This window comes from Anolis carolinensis, chromosome 5, assembly GCF_035594765.1.
Source record: "Anolis carolinensis isolate JA03-04 chromosome 5, rAnoCar3.1.pri, whole genome shotgun sequence".
NCBI lineage: Eukaryota > Metazoa > Chordata > Lepidosauria > Squamata > Dactyloidae > Anolis > Anolis carolinensis.
Window position 1 is genome coordinate 167,024,239 of NC_085845.1, and position 16,599 is coordinate 167,040,837.

Consider the following 16,599-nt stretch of genomic DNA (forward strand, 5'->3'; position numbering starts at 1 on the left):
ACCCCCAGGTTGAGAAATGCTGGTAAACCATGAGGAAACCTTCAGGGTTTGCATGTCTTTTTGGTACTAGGCACAGCTGAAGTTCAGATGCACTCTCACTTTTGCTTAAATCCCTTCCCCCATGTAATCAATCTGTCCCTTTGATTCTCTTCTGCCATTCACTAGCTTGTTTCTGCCTCTTCTCCTGGTCCTGGAAGCAAGGAAAATAATGATCAGAAACCAATGACAAAATCCGGGATTTGCAAACCTGCCTGGCTTGTTCCACAATTGATTGATTGGTCTAAAGGACTGCTTTCAAGGTCAATCCATTTCTTGTTGAGTTTCTGCTGCAGGCAGTCCTCATTGCTTCATTCAGTTCTCATCTCTATATGTCATGCTATATTCTCCTGTCATACTAAACAAGAACGGGTTTTGCTTCATCCCAAGGGTTTATCTCCCTTTGTCTCCATCTGGCAGTACTCTCTTTCTGTTATGCTTTGTATTTCGATTTAAATTACTCACAGTTTATTTAAACTCTCGACTTGGTTTCGTCTTATCTATGATTGGTTCAAAACAAGTGCGCTACATGAACTACATTCGGTTTGCATCAGACAAGCCAAAGTTAAGCTTAATCATAAGTCTGGCAGGTTTTGAAATCATCACCATTTTAAGCTCCATGAAAACAAAAGTAAAACAAATTCTTTCTTGTAACTATGATGAAGGGAGGCAAGAGAAACTGGGCACATTCTCAAACATGTTGCATCATGGTGTCTGAAGCAGAACTAGCTCTGTTGGCTGGGGGATGCTGGGAGTTGCAATCTAACTTTCCTAACTTCTGGTATGAACATAGTGTGTATATGCCAAGGAATACTTGGAAAAACAGAAACCACGTGCCATGCCTGAGGGAATTATATCACAAGGAGGAAGAAGTATTCATAACTGGTGTTAGCGCTGCTAGCCAGGTATGCCACAGATGCATAATCTTATTTAGCAACCTTTGATGACTGGGCCCTTAATTACATATTAAACTTTATTTGTGCAGGCATAAAACTTTGACAGTAATGCTTGAGGAGTAGTGTAAGAACACAGAAAAAGCAAAGCAAGTGGTTTCCTGAGATCAGGATCCTGCGCTTCTCAGAGCATCTTTAATTTTGCTGAAGGGTAAGTTTTCAGTCCTTTAACTGCAGATCGATATTTTGGAGAGTTTGCATGCTCCTTATTGGCTTAATCATGCTGATTCAAAAGATAGAGGTGACTAAGATTTTCATAAGCAGATATACTGGGTTTTAGTCCTTCCCCCTTAATATAAATCTATATGTATTCAATAATATGATTGCTTCATTGTGGATTTTTACTTTGTTTAGTGCCTAAAGATCTATAAGATTTTTGCCCATGATAATATATCTTTTAGGCAGTCCTTAGAGTTTGGAGAATACGAAGTCAACTGCTTCAGCCTAAGGATTTGCAAAACAATTTCCTTTCTAGGAAAGGAGGCAGCAAGTCTGTTAGGTTACTTGTAAAATAAGGGTAAAATGTCATGAGTGCACAACTGGAGTAGCCCTGTGGAATCATTAGAACTTACATAAGTGCAGAACTACTGATTTCCATTTATTCCTTCTCGAACTGGGACTACTGGATTTAATGCAATAATAATAATATTGTTTTCCAGGAACTTCCAGAATTAGCTTTTCCTAAACTGCATTCCCCAAATGTGTAGGACTAAAACTCCTACGGTCATCACCCTGTATGACAAAGGATGATGGAAGTTGCAATCCAATACAACAGCTTCACTAAAGCAGTGTTTCCCAACCTGGGGTTGGGACCCCTGGGGAGGTCATCAAAGATACTATTTTCTGTTGGTCATGGAGGTTCTGTGTGGGAAGTTTGACCCAATTATGTCATTGGTGGGGTTCAAGGGGCTCTTTGGTTGTAGGTGAACTATACATTCCAGGAACTACAACTCCCAAATGTCAAGGTCTATTTTCCCCAAATTCCACCAGTGTTCACATTTGGGCATATTGAGTATTTGTGCCAAGTTTGGTCCAAATCCATCATTGTTTGACTCCACAGTGCTCTCTGGATGTAGGTGAACTACAACTCCAAAAACTCAAAGTCAGTGCCCACCAAACCCTTCCAGTATTTCCTGTTGGTCATGGGAGTTCTGTGTGCCAAGTTTGGGCGTATTAGGTATTTGTGCCAAATTTGTTCCAGTGAATGAAAATACATCCTGCATATTAGATATTTAAAATACAATTCGTAACAGTAGCAAAATGACAGTTATGAAGTAGCAACGAAAATAATTTAAGTGTTGGGGGTCACCACAGCATGAGGAACTGTATTAAGGGGTCACGGCATTAGGAAGGTTGAGAACCACTGCACTAAAGGGTGCAAGGAATGAAAATTGCACCGGGTGCCTATGTTGTGCAGTGCTCCAGCAGACACTTATTAATTTTTTAAATAAAAATATTATTGTACCGTTTCCCCAAAAATAAGACATCCCCGGAAAATAAGACCTAGTAGAGATTTTGCCAACTTACTAAATATAAGGCCTCCCCCAAAAGTAAGACCTAGCATAGTTTTTGTTTGGAAGCATGCCCGGCGCCTGCCAAACAGAACACCAGAGCATGCAGGATTGGTAAATGTACATACCAGTTGTACATGGAAATAATGGTAGTAACAAGAAATTCTTGATAGGATTCACAGTTTGCCTGGTTATATTGGTTTGTGATGACAACTGCTATATAGTATATAATAAATGTTCATTTTTTTGTTCAATAATAAATGTGAATTCTTCTTCATTGAAAAATAAGACATCCCCTGAAAATAAGACCTAGCACATCTTTGGGAGCAAAAATTAATATAAGACACTGTCATATTTTCGGCGAAACACGGTAGTTAGATATAGTTGCTTTTTTTACCTATGAGCTAAGGTTGCATGTACAAAATCAATATACCTACAGAGCTAATTTGCTTTTTGAATCTTCTAATGTGCATGCATTTCAATCAGAGGTGTCATTATCACCCAGTTACAATGATACTTTGTATCATGTACTTTCATCTGAATGCACTACAAGCGTGAATTATCGTTTTCGTTGCTGCTGGTTTTTTAAATAGTTGCTGGTTTTGTCAAATTTTCTGGTATTTTAGCTACAATCTTGTGGTCTGGTCAAGTATGGGAAGAGTTCCATGGGGGTGGCACCACGAGTTGCCACACTGGGTGACCCTAACTCTGGCGATACTATTGGAGGATAGTTGTAATGTGAAGGTTGTTCTCTGAATTGCCGAAAGGACTAGATATACTAAATGAGATGTTGTCTGTGTGCAGCTGACTCCAACAGATATCTTTGCAGTGGAGCTGAAGGAAGAATTAGGGGTGGCCCAAACTGGTTGTTGTTGGTGGTGGTGGTGACAAGGGCCTGTCAGTCATTTGATAATTTCCACAAGGATTTTTAAAAAATGATTATTATTTTTAAAAGGAACATTTATGCAGATACTCGCAGAGCAGTAGACTAGTAGATCAGTATTGACACACCTCCACATAACAGGATGGCTAAAAACACTTTAGATCCCAGCTTCCCAATGTGGCACACATGTCCCATAGGAAAGCAATTTAATTTTTAAGGGGGGAAATTCGAGAGTGAGTTATTAAAATGTTTTGGGTTTGTTTTTGTTGTTTTTTTTGCATTTCTTATGGTTCTAAGAGCCTCAGATGCAATATATAAATATATATTGTGACATACATATTAAAAAAATTAAAATCAGAATGTACTGCATATGAATGTAGCAAGAAATCCATGAAAAAATATCCAAAGCACAATAGTTATTTCCATAGAAAGGTCAATATTTTTGTATAAAAAAATAAACGAGATTATCAGCTGCATAAACATTAATGTTAGGTGACAGGGTATTATCAAGCATAGAAATCTCACATTTTCCATTCCCGCAATTTTTTCCTGATATTTTCCTGGCTAGTGGCTACTTAAAATACTTGCATAATTTTTCAGGGAAAAGAACCTTTTGAATTGATAATGAGCATAGAAAGAATGAGCATTGACACATCATTAATGTGGGCCGGGCTTTAGCACAGTGGGTTAAACCGCAAGCTGTAGAAAATCTTGACGATTGAAAGGTTGGCAGTTCAAGCCCGAGTTGGGCTGAACTCCCACCGTCAGCCCAGCTTCTGCCCACTTAGCAGATCGAAAACAGTAAGGTGAGTAGATAAATAGGTACCGCTTTTAGCGGGGAGGTCATTTTAAAAAGGCGCCCATAAGAACATTCGACTGGCAGAACATCTACGAACAACAAACCTCCTCTACATAGAAGATGGAGCGACAGCACCATCCGTGGCCAGAGTCAAGCACAGCCTCCAGATGCCGGAGATGGAAAAGATGGGAAAGCCTAACTCTGTTTATGTATTGTCCATCCTTATTAATTGTATAACAGCATTAAATGTTTGCCGTATATGTGTTCTGTAATCCGCCCTGAGTCTCCTCGGGGAGATAGAGTGGAATGTAAACAAAGTATATTATTATTATTATTATTATTATTATTATTATTATTATTGAGCTGAGTTCGCCACTTAAGATGATCTTGTAAATATGTGTGGGCTGCATGTGGGGCTAATAGGTCTAAGTGGATTGGGAAAACACGGTGTGAATGAGGACTTTTTCCCAATGTGTTGTAAGGCCCAAGATTACATACCGAACACAACATGAAGGAGGCAACCTGTGTGTATCCCATTGGCGCTGGGTCACTGGATTGACTTAGGGATGTATATCCAGCAAAACAAGAGACCTCCCTTTCACTATTTGTTTTACTAGCACAATTGTAGTGATGAAAATCTCTTGCGCAAATTCCTTCAAGTCATATTTGCCTTGTGGTTTTTAAAAGCTCTTTTTGACAATAGTTCTTCTATGTCCACTATTACTAGGTACTGTAATAACAAACACTATTGGGCTTCCACAGACTTTGGGGTGAGGGAGTGGATAGTGCCAAGTAAGCATTTGCAAACATAATAAGAGAAGGAAGTAACAATACAAATAGAAGTAGCAGTCCAAAGAAGGGAATATTATTGCCAGTATAGGAAGGACAGGAGCATTCGACTATTCCTGTAAGGCTTGCAGTGCTTTCGTCATCTTTACATTTAGCAATTCTTTTCTCTCTTTTTTTAAATAATGTACTGTCAAAAGTTAGGTAGGTTGTAGTGAGTTTTCTGGGCTGTATGGCCATGTTGCAGAAACATTCTCTCCTGATGTTTTGCCCACATCTGTGGCAGGGCATCCGCAGAGGTTGTGAGGTGTTGGAAATTAGGCAGGTGGGGTTTATATATTTGTGGAAGGTCCAGCGTGGGAGAAAGAACTCTTGTCTGTTTGAGGCAGGCGTGAGTGTTGCAATTAGCCAACTTGATTAGCATTGAATAGCCTTGCTTCAAAGCCTGGCTGTTTCCTGCCGGGGGGGATCCTTTGTTGGGAGGTGTTAACTGGCCCTGATTGTTTCTTGTCTGGAATTCCCCTGTCTTCTGAGTGTTGTTCTGCATTTACTGTCTTGAGTTTAGAGTTTTTTAATACTAGTGGCCACATTTTTTTTCATTTTCATGGTTTTTTCTTTCTGTTGAAATTTGCTACTCAGTCCACAAGTATGTGGACAATTTCAATAGAAAGGAAGAAACCATGAAAATCAGGGCCAGTTAACACCTCCCAACAAAGGATTTCCCCAGGCAGAAAGCAGCCAGGCTTTGAAGCTGCAAGGCTATTCAATGCTAATCAAGCTGGCCAATTGTAATACTCACACCTGCCTTGGGCAGACAAGAGTTCTTTCTCCCACCTAAACATTCCACAGACATATAAACGCCACTTGCCTAGTTTCCAACACCTCACAAACTCTGAGGATGCCCTGCCATAGATGTGGGTGAAACATCAGGGGAGAATGCTTCTGGAACATGGCCATGCATCCCAGAAAACTCACAGCAACCAAGTGATTCTGTCCAAGAAAGCCTTCGGCAGCACAAAAGTTAGATGAGTCTGAGTTATTCAGCAAGATACACTTACTGATATAGGAAAGGAGCACTCAATTGTTTTCCATGGAAATTGGTGACATCCATTTGAAAAATCCACACTTTCAGTTATTCATTCACTGATAGGTTTCAAGCAAGGCAGTTTCAACACACTCTGGACTGACTGAGCTGAAGGAGAGATGAAAATGATTTGAGCAATCATTTAAGAGGGAAATTCCTTTGCATTAATTCTCACATGAGAGCCTGAAAATGAATTTGGATTCCTGTGAGCCTGGCTTATTTGGCTTCTTTCATTGCCGCTTGTTCAGGATTTGAAGCATGAGGTTTTCAGTAGCTGTCTCCTCTTTTCCTTTTCTCTGGTATTTCAAGGAAGTTGCTGAAGAAACGTCGAAGTGGAAATGACCCCCTCGGACAAAGACCCCAATGGACTGGACAACCCAACTTTTGTAGTAAGTTTCTGTCTGTTTTTTAAATTTCAAATCAAATGCCTTCCTTAATAAACTTAACTCAAACAGAAGTCGGAAAGAGGGTGACAGAAGTGGACAGAATGATCAATATTAAATTATACTTTCAATGGGCAGATCAGACTACGGTACTTTTAAAAATTCAAATGCAATGTTTTGCTATTCACTTCTTTAAGTCTGGAAAATAAGAAAAACGAACCTATGGGCTACTAGTGGTAGGGTTGCCTTCGGATTGCCAGATGTTATAAACTATTTGAAGCCACATCACTTCACAAAAACAGAGTTAATTTGCTATCTTTTTGTTCTGCTTGAGAGAGAGAGAGAGAGACGGAAAGGACTCTTGTTTTTTTGCTCCCAGCCCAGTGTATGAAAGACTATATAACAGAGACATATTGTTTGCATTTTAAGGCTTTTAGATGGTCTTGCAGTCTTTCTTTCCTTATACTGCAGCCCTAAGCATGCCTACTTGTGAGTAATTCTATTATATCCTAGGAATTGAAGCAAAATATTCATTTAGTTCTCATTTTAGAAGAGACTACCGAATTTTCATGCACACACCCAAACTGAAACATAGAAAATGTTGACATCCATTTTTTTCTAAACTTTGCCATCAACTTTAGCCTAGAGTTCCATCCATTAATTCTCTCGTGTCATATACTGTATTACAGACTGTTTCCCATAACACATACTCTTTTTTCTTACCCACAACAGATGCTCAGCATCTCGTAAATTGCCTTCTTAGATTTTTGTTCCTCAAATTTTTGTACAAATTTTGGTATTCCTATAGATTTGCTGATATCCAATGCCAACCAGGAGTGTATAGAGCTAGTAGAAATACTTGGTTTCTTATGCTTGGTTTTGTTTCTTTATTTGTAAATATATATATATATTTCCATTGCAAAATCAGTGGAGTTCAAAGAAAATAGTAATGATACATAACATTATGTCAGTTATTATTGGCCACCGTAGGCTCTAAATCAACCAAAGACCTATTCATTAAGTCTTATGAAGAGAATATAATTATATTTTAATGTGCAACTGGTTCTCCCACGTTTGCGGGTTTGGCTTTTGCAGATTTAATTATGTGTGGATTTGACTGAAATGTTATCTCTAAGAATTTCTCTAGGTCCTCAAGTGTGATTCAACTTCCGCTGGAAGCTGACTATACGTAGATAGGGTCATGCTGGAGAAACTGGACCAGTGGTTCTCAACCTGTGGGTCCCCAGATGTTTTTGGCCTTCAACTCCCAGAAATCCTAACAGCTGATAAACTAATTGGGGTTTCTGGAAGCTGTAGGCCAAGAACATCTGGGGACCCCAGGTTGAGAACCACTGAACTAGACATGTCCAGAGAGGGGTTCTCTCCACTTAAAGAAATAGTGGGAGTTTTTTTTTTGTATTTGGGGTTTTCTCCAACTTTTGCAGGGGACATGCGTCCCATCTCACAAATATGATGGGCTTACTATAGTTCTTAAGAAAATATTTAATTCACCTTTCGTGCATATGGAATTCTGAATAGAGAGTTGTGAACCTGTGGGGCATTTCCAAAGAAAGACTTCAATCTTGTCCTTGTTAAGGCATAGGAAACATTTCTGTACTGTATCCTAAACCTTCTGTCAAAGGCCCTTCTGATATGTTTTCGTTTCATACTAGACTATCGTTCTGCTTATGTAGCCATTAGTGTTCAGCACCTGAGTTTATTATAGAGGTATTAATGTACTTTCAGTAATATTAATAGGAACCCCCAGTGATGCAATGGGTTAAAGCCTTGTGCCAGCAGGACTGCTGACTTGAAGGTTGAGTTGCCGACCTGAAGGTTGCTAGTTTGAATCCAACCCGGGGACAGCATGGGTAAACTCCCTCTGTCAGCTCCAGCTCCATGCAGGAACATGAAAGGAGCCTCCCACAAGAATGGTGAAACATCAAAAACATCCAGGCATCCCCTGGACGGCCAATTCTCACACACCAGAAGCGACTTTGCAGTTTCTCATGTTGCTCCTGACACACACAAAATAACACTAATTTTGGACAGTCTCTCTCTTTCTCTTTCTGAGGGGAGCACATTACTGCCTTCTATGTTTACACAGGAGACACTTAGAACCAACTCCCAAGTCCATGTTGTACTCTCAGACCTGCTGCCTATTTTAATAGCCACCTCTTCTTTTCTCAGAGTTTCGGCTCCCAGCTTTTAGCTTTCTCCTTCCTCCCTCATGACAACCCTTGTAACTTGAGAAATGTAAACTGAATGCTTTAGCAATAGAGAAATCAGCTCCAACTGGTTATCCCTTTCCTACTCAGGAAGCACATCTAATAATAGCACAATGCATGTGGTGTATCATGCTGGAGAGAGAGAGAAAAACACAGTGCAAATGAAATATTCATGGCATGTTACTGTCTCTTTAAAGAACACAGGGGTGGATGAGTTGCCTATCTTTAATTTTTCCTAACTGCTGGATCAAATGAATTAAACTGCCTGATGTGAATGTGCTATGAGAGTGTGAGTTAGAAGGGGGCATCAATAACCCCTGTATTGAGCTTTTAACTAAACTATATATTTATTAAATGAGAGCCCCCCCCCCCCCAAAAAAACTAAGTCTTTTCAGAAAAAGAAGCAAAAAAATAACTTTGGGGAGCAAAACATGGCAAATTTGTCCCCATGCCCCCAGAGAGTGTTTAGAGGCCCTCACCAAGTATTGTAATATATATGTGCCATTCAGGACAGGAAATGTTTGTGCCATTTTGTCCTGTGGTTTAGTCACTTATTGGAATATTCTCCCTTTCCTTCTGCAGACCGATGAAGGAGAACATTATTGTAACTTCAATGAAGGTGATGCCACAGTTCCGGAAAAAAGGCATAAAGGCCACAGCAAAGATAGCAACAGACTTGCTTACATTGTTACAGATATTCCACCATGGTATCTCTGCATCTTCTTGGGAATTCAGGTGAGCCTGGAAAAAAATCAATCCTGCCAGAGTTGGATTGCGGTGAGTTTTTTGGGCTGTGTGACCATGTTCCAGAAGCATTCTGTCCTGGCCTTTCGCCCACATTTATGGCAGGCATCCTTAGAGGTTGTGCCAGAGTTGTTGTCAAAAGTGTGTGTGGTGTTACTAGGCTTAGATGAAATAATGAATTCATATTTAATTAAAATCAACCAATATGTGAGTCATATATGTAGAGGGTTTTTTCTTCCTCTTCGAATCCCATCACCATCAACCATAATCCCCGAAGGCGCAGTCACAACAGCAGTCTCTTCTTGTTTAAATCAGAAACAATACAGAATCAGACAGGTGATATGACTTTGTTTCCCATTTTGTGTAATGTGGAACAGCTTTGGCAACTGTAAGTGGAATTTGCATAAAATGTATATAATTATATTATTATTTAATCTAGTAGCTTAGTTTGGAGGCAACACGCCACAATTATATTACCTGTAATGTTGGGGGGAAAGGACACAATGGCATTCCTTTAAAAACTGATGACTTCATTAGTATGTGTATTGGTGTGTTTGTCTAATGAGTAACATGTGCTTGTTACTTTTGTCTCATTATCTTTTGTAGGTTAAAATGCTAAATTATTTGGGAGGCATTTTTAGGGGGTCCACCTTCTCAAGTGTAGTCATTTTCTTACCATTTTAAATGCAGTAAGTTACTGTTTAAATAAAAAAAACCCAGCATTGATGTTAATCAATTACTTTTGGGGCAGTTTGCACTGAGTTACAGTAGTGTTATTAAAAAATAACTTTCAAACTTGATGCTGTGTTCAGAGATAGTAGTTATCCAGGAGCTGTTCATATTAATCAACCCAAAGCTGTTTCCTCTAACGGCCTTTCTCTCTCTCTGGTTTTAGCACTACTTGACTGCCCTTGGAGGCCTTGTGTCCATCCCTCTGATCCTCTCCAGAGCCCTTTGCCTGGAGCATGATGCCATCACCCAGAGTCACCTCATCAGCACCTTCTTTTTTGTCTCAGGGATCTGCACCCTCCTTCAAGTTCTTTTTGGAGTCAGGTAGAATTTTTTTTCTGGAAACATGGCACTACATTTACAAATTATTGCATTTACGAACGACTGCAATAGACATGGTTTAGCATGTTAGTAATGAGATCAGAAGGAATATCCTTTGTTATTTTTAATAAATCGAGTTCATAAGAAATTGAGGTTGAGATGACAAAGGTGAACTTTCAATTGTGTGTAGAGATCATGAGCTACTCTTCCTCAGAGATTTGAAGACTTAGATGTTTAAACACGCCTTTGAGAACATCTAGGCCCAATAGTCCGCAGTCAATGACACACCACTTTATTTATTTATTTATTTATTTATTTATTTATTTACAGTATTTATATTCCGCCCCTCTCACCCCGAAGGGGACTCAGGGAGGATCACATTACACATATAAGGCAAACATTCAATGCCTTAACATAGAACAAAGACAGAGACAAATGCAGGCTCCGAGCTGGCTTCGAACTCATGACCTCTTGGTCAGAGTGATTTGCTGCAGCTGGCTGCAGCTGGCTGCTCACCAGCCTGTGCCACAGCCCGGGCCTTTCATCCCATCCCCTTGTTCCTTCGCTACCATTTGCACTATCCCATTCCCTTCTCTTGCCTACAGTCTGGCCATGTCCTACGATAGTTGTCACCATAGGTTTTAGGCGTTGTTCTAAGTTATTTTATATGCAATATGTTTTACTTTGTTGTATTGTACTGTGTGTTTATTTTATGCTCTGTTTTAGGCACTTTATGCCATATGTAAGCTGCCCCGAGTCCTTCAGGGAGATGGAGGTGGGGTACAAGAATAAAGTTATTGTTATTATTCCTTTCTGCCCAGGAGACAGGAAGAGTATCTTACCATCACTTGTTACAGTTAAATAGTCTTGTTAAATTTCCTTGAAAATCAGCAAACCAATATCAGTTTAGAATTCAGATTTTCCTCCTTTAAAGCAAAAGTCATTTGTTATAAATAAAAAAAAAGAATACATATATTTTGATTCTTCAATTCCTTTCCTTCACATAGCTTCAAACTTTATCTGTCTTCCTTATACACTTTTCCTCTTCATACCTAACCCTCATAAGTTTCCTAATTTTCAGTGGCTGACTTTTATTTTCTTAAAGATGGAAATGACAAATATAGTATGACACATGGGACTGGCACCCACGTTTCACTTTCCTACATCTGACAGAATATGTCCTATCTAGAGTTGCACTTGCAAATTCCTTTAGGAATTTTCTAGGTGCTCCATCATGACTTTGTGGTCACTTCTAGCAGAGGATGTTACTACAATGGGGTTTGTTATTATCCACGGTTTCCTGATTTCACTGTAAGCTCAATAATGCATCCCCCACATATATGGGATCATACTGTAGCTCATCAGCTGGTAACTTCAGGAAACACACGGAGTCTTGTAACCTGGTGTTAAATTGCGTCAAGCCACTAGTGATTGGTAGCTATTGCCCAGAGGGGTAGAGGACAAAGTACAGTTGTCATCCCTCTAATAGGAATTTGCCCCTTGATGAAATGATCCTGCAGTCCCCAAATTTCTAATATGCTTCATTTGAACATTTCGAAATACAGTTTAGCCATCCAAATTAAAATGGCATGCACAGTTATATTTATGTATTTATCGTGTCAGAAGAGATTTGAAGATACAGCTATAATACATTTTTAAAAAACACAAAGTTAAAAACTTGTCATTTTACTAGATTTCCTTTGACCAGAAGCTGGCCACTTGGAGTGCCTCTGGTGTCACTGTGAGAAGGTCCTCCATTGTGCATGTGGCAGGGCTCAAACTGCAGTATACTGTAATAAGTGGTCTGTGGTTTGCTCTTCTCCACACCCATATGTCACAGACTCGACTTTATAGCCCCATTTTTTAAGATTAGCTCTGCATATTGTGGTCCCAAAGCTCAATCTGTTCAGCGCCTTCCAAGTTGCCCAGTCTTCTGTGTGCCCAGGAGTAACAAAGCGAATGCTAACAAGCACATTTATGAATTCTCAATGCCCCACTCTCTGTAATGTTAGAAATGTAGGGACAAAGGAAAAATTTCATTGTGAGTGGGGGAATTCCTATTTGGGGGAGGCAATGTCCTCATGACCCCATTTAATCATACCCCTGGTATTGCCAAGCATAGACTGTGTTCTCCCCTTTTCTGGGAGCTATTAAGTGTTATGTCTCCAACCTGTGTTCACATTCATGGCATTTTGTATAATCTTGGCACTGCATATGAAGTAAGAGCATGGAACAGTTTAGTCATATAGTGAAAGAGTTCTGCCACAGTCCCTTCTCTCATTTGTGGCATGTTCATATTTCCACAGAAACAAAAAGAGAGAGAGAAATTTAAAAGGGGTCAGAAGTCCAGATCTTGAAAAACAGACATTTTGATTTAAATAGGATGCTAAACCTATTTAAAATGTTTTTTTAATCATGTCAGAAACGACTTGAGAACATACTGCAAGTCGCTTCTGGTGTGAGAGAATTGGCCGTCTACAGAGATGTTGCCCAGGGGATGTCCAGATGTGTTACCATCCTGCTGGGAGGCTTCTAGAGCTGACAGACGGGAGCTCACCCCGTCTTGTGGATTCTAACCATCAACTTTCAAGTCAGCAACCCAACCTTCAGGTCAGCAGTCCAGCCAGCACATGGGTTTAACCCATTGTGCCATTTTTATTACTTGGCAGAAAGATATTCTGTGCTTGGTAATTTTAAACAGTAGGTTATGAATTAGGTTTTTCCAATGGATCTAGATTAGCTTTGGAGGTGGAATACAAACTCACTTTGGGAAAGAAGTAAGGGGAGAGTTCTTAAATTTAACTCCTCATAGTTCTCATCCAATATCCTCTACCATTTGCATTTTTTTTAAAAATGTAGAGGGGCATAATCATCACCACCACTGCCATCATCATCAAGATCGTATTTATTTTTATGATGTATTTCTGTAATAGAACCATGCTCAAAGCTACTTACAGCCACATTGGAAAAGCTGCAGCATAAAATACAGCAACATTTATGGATCTCTAATGTCTCATAGACTTTATCCCCTACCCTGTTTCCCCTAAAATAAGACATCCCCAGAAAATAAGACCTAGTAGAGGTTTTGCTGAATTGCTAAATATAAGGCCTCCCCCAAAAGTAAGACCTAGCAAAGTTTTTGTTTGTAAGCATGCCCGCCAAACAGAATACCAGAGCATGTAGGATTGGTAAATGTACGTATCATAGAGTGTTGTACATGGAAATATTGGTAGTAACAAGAAATTCTTGATAGGATTCAGTTTGTCTGGTTATGCTGGTTTGTGATGACAACTACTGTACAGTATATAATAAATGTTCATTTTTTGTTCAATAATAAATGTGAATTCTTCTTCATGGAAAAATAAGACATCCCCTGAAAATAAGACCTAGTGCATCTTTGGGAGCAAAAATTAATATAAGACACTGTCTTATTTTCGGAGAAACACGGTAGAAAGATATGAAAATAATGGCAAAGAGTATTTAGTTTAATCTAGGGCTGATGCAGAAATCCACTGATTAACATTTCCTGTGCTACATCATAGGAAAGGAACAATATCAAATCTTAATCTTTTGCTGAATGGAGGGGAGCAATACTGCATTTCTGTTCAAGAAATTCTTTGTTGTTTTCATGTGCTGTCAAACTGGTTTTATCTTATGAAAAATGCTATGAATGAGAGACCTCCATGAACTTGTCACCATCAACCATGGTTTCAACATCAACCATGTTGAAAACTCTAAGTTGAGCTTCCTTGACTGAATCAAACCGTCTGTAGTGTGATCTACCCCATTGCTTATTGATTCCCATTTTTCCCAGCGTTATCGTTTCTAATGAGTTACATTGCCTCAAGATATGTACAAAGTAGAAGTCCCAGATCTTAGGGCTTAGTTTGGAGTCTCGGGGCTAAGACTTTTATTCTGAGGACACACTCTTCTGCAGGCATGGGCAAACTTGGGCCCTCCAGGTGTTTTGGACTTCAACTCCCACAATTCCTAACAGCCGGTAGGCTGTTAGGAATTGTGGGAGTTGAAGTCCAAAACACCTGGAGGGCCCAAGTTTGCCCATGCCTGCTCTGCTGGATCAAACCATTAGTCCACCTCAGCATTTTCAGTTCTTGCAAGATTTTTTCCAAGGATGGAACCTGGAACTTTCTGCATGCAAAGCATGTGCCCTGCCTCTCAATTATTGAACAATACACAAGCCAACAAAACCAAACTTTTAGTAATAATCAGAAATGAGAGTAGCACAATTTAAATCAATTTTTAATGCTGACTTTAAATATGTCTTTATTTTTTCCCATCACATCAACTTTTAAAAATATGACGAATGGTAAATTACAGCGGACTACTGCAAAATCTACACATTTTGCATCATATTCGTATAACACAAGCCAACAAGTATTTTTCATCAGATATAATTTTAGGTCATTCTTATAGAGTTTTTTTGTGCTGAATTCAGATCTGTATTTATTTATTCTCTATCACGTGTAGTTTCTGCAATGATGCCAATCAAATAATTAATGCATTTACGCACTGATATCAATAGAATCTAATTAACTAATTACAATCCAAATATAAATGGTGCAACTGCAGTGTGCTTGCAAGTTTCAATGTCAGTCATTAGGCTTAAGCTATCTATGTTTGATCAGAAATGTTTTGCAGATAATTTTCTAGCATATATGATTTCCCGATTTTCACGATACAACATCCAGCAGTAGTCTCCCATCATGCTTACATTTGCATTGCTCCATCAACTTAATATCTTGGTGGAAGCATTATCCCTGCTCATCACTCACCATACCAAGATTTTCAGGAAAGAATTCCACATGGGAGTGCAAGAAATGCAATTTCAGTGACATGCTACAACCCAGTTTCTGGTAAGCGTCAAGCAGATACTGGACTCCTTTGTATGCTGGAGACTGTGGTTACCAAGAAAGTTTTCACAAAGCATCTTGAATGTTGTCCAAGACAAAACTGAAGGTAAAGTATCTAGTCTGCAGCAAGTTATATACAACTATACCTGCTTACTCAGCATTGCAAAATCAGTAAAAGGCTATTACACAATCGAGTTCCTATTGGTTGTTGAGTATTGCACAACAGGGATGCAATCATCTAGAACTACTCCTGTCTGGAGTAAGGTAATATGCTGACATAGGCAACTTATTTAGGCAGGCATATAATCAATTAATTATACAGGATTAATGATAACCCTATACAACATGATATGGTACAAAACATAAAACCAGTCATTATTGCTATCAGTGCATAAATGCATTAATGATTCTATTAGCCTCATCGCAAAAATTACACCCGATAGAGGAAACAATAAACACAGATCTGAATTCAGCACAAAAAACTATATGAGAATGACCTAAAATTCTATCTGATGAAAAATACTTGTTGGCTTGTATTATTATAGAAACTAATTGATATTCTGATACTGTTGTGGAGAGCACATATCTAATGAGAAGTGTGCACAGTTCTTTCTAATTGTGAATTACTTGACACAGACTGCCAGTACCAGTTCAGATTAGTTTGGCCAAATGAAAAGTAGCTTCACGGTCAAAATCTGACAAAGCTTGGAAAAATTACTTTCTTGGATTGCAACTATGGCCTTCATAGAGAGCCATGATATTCTTATGAAGAAAAGAGGCATGAGTTATATTGTTTTAGGCATTTTTGTCCTTTGATTGGCTGCCTTCTGGAAAGGAAGCAAAATAAACTAATACTCAAAAATATAGTGTTTGTTTTCTTCATAACTAAACTCTCAGAAAGAGCACAGATTCTCTTTGTTCAGAGTCAAGGGAGGTCGTTATTTATTTAAAAGTTCATCCTTTCTGGCAGCTTTTCAACTCTACAATGACCCTTTTGATTCTGATGTGGGCCGCTGAACTCCAGCCCAGAACTTCTCAGCTTAATCGCCTCAGATTTGCTCAGCTTTAGATGTGTGGAATGTACCTGCAATTTGGTGATATCCAGGCAGTTGTGCAGGAGAGACTGCAGTCTTTTAAAAGTGGTTGGAAGAATGTTGTTCCAATTCATAAAATCATAAAGTTCGAAGGCATAGTCTGTCATTACAGTAATCCACATTTGTTTAGAAATGAATAACACTGTCATATCCCCTCTTAGTCTCATCATCTGAGAG

General features: G+C 39.1%; 1 protein-coding gene across 3 annotated transcripts in view; it reads left to right on the forward strand.

Annotated features, from left to right (window-relative positions):
• The first annotated feature begins 862 nt into the window (after positions 1 to 862).
• The window catches only part of LOC100563862 (solute carrier family 23 member 2), a 37,770-nt gene continuing 22,033 nt past the window's right edge, over positions 863 to 16,599 (forward strand). Inside the window, exons 1-4 of one of the 3 annotated variants that reach the window (XM_016993731.2) lie at positions 863 to 1,140; positions 6,362 to 6,441; positions 9,246 to 9,398; positions 10,303 to 10,460. In XM_016993731.2, the coding sequence (XP_016849220.2) occupies positions 6,391 to 6,441; positions 9,246 to 9,398; positions 10,303 to 10,460 (362 nt within the window). In that variant the 5' untranslated portion in view covers positions 863 to 1,140; positions 6,362 to 6,390. Of the gene's footprint in view, positions 1,141 to 6,361; positions 6,442 to 9,245; positions 9,399 to 9,752; positions 9,956 to 10,302; positions 10,461 to 16,599 lie in introns of those variants that run through there. The other 2 variants (XM_016993734.2, XM_008110805.3) reach the window with 2 other exon arrangements.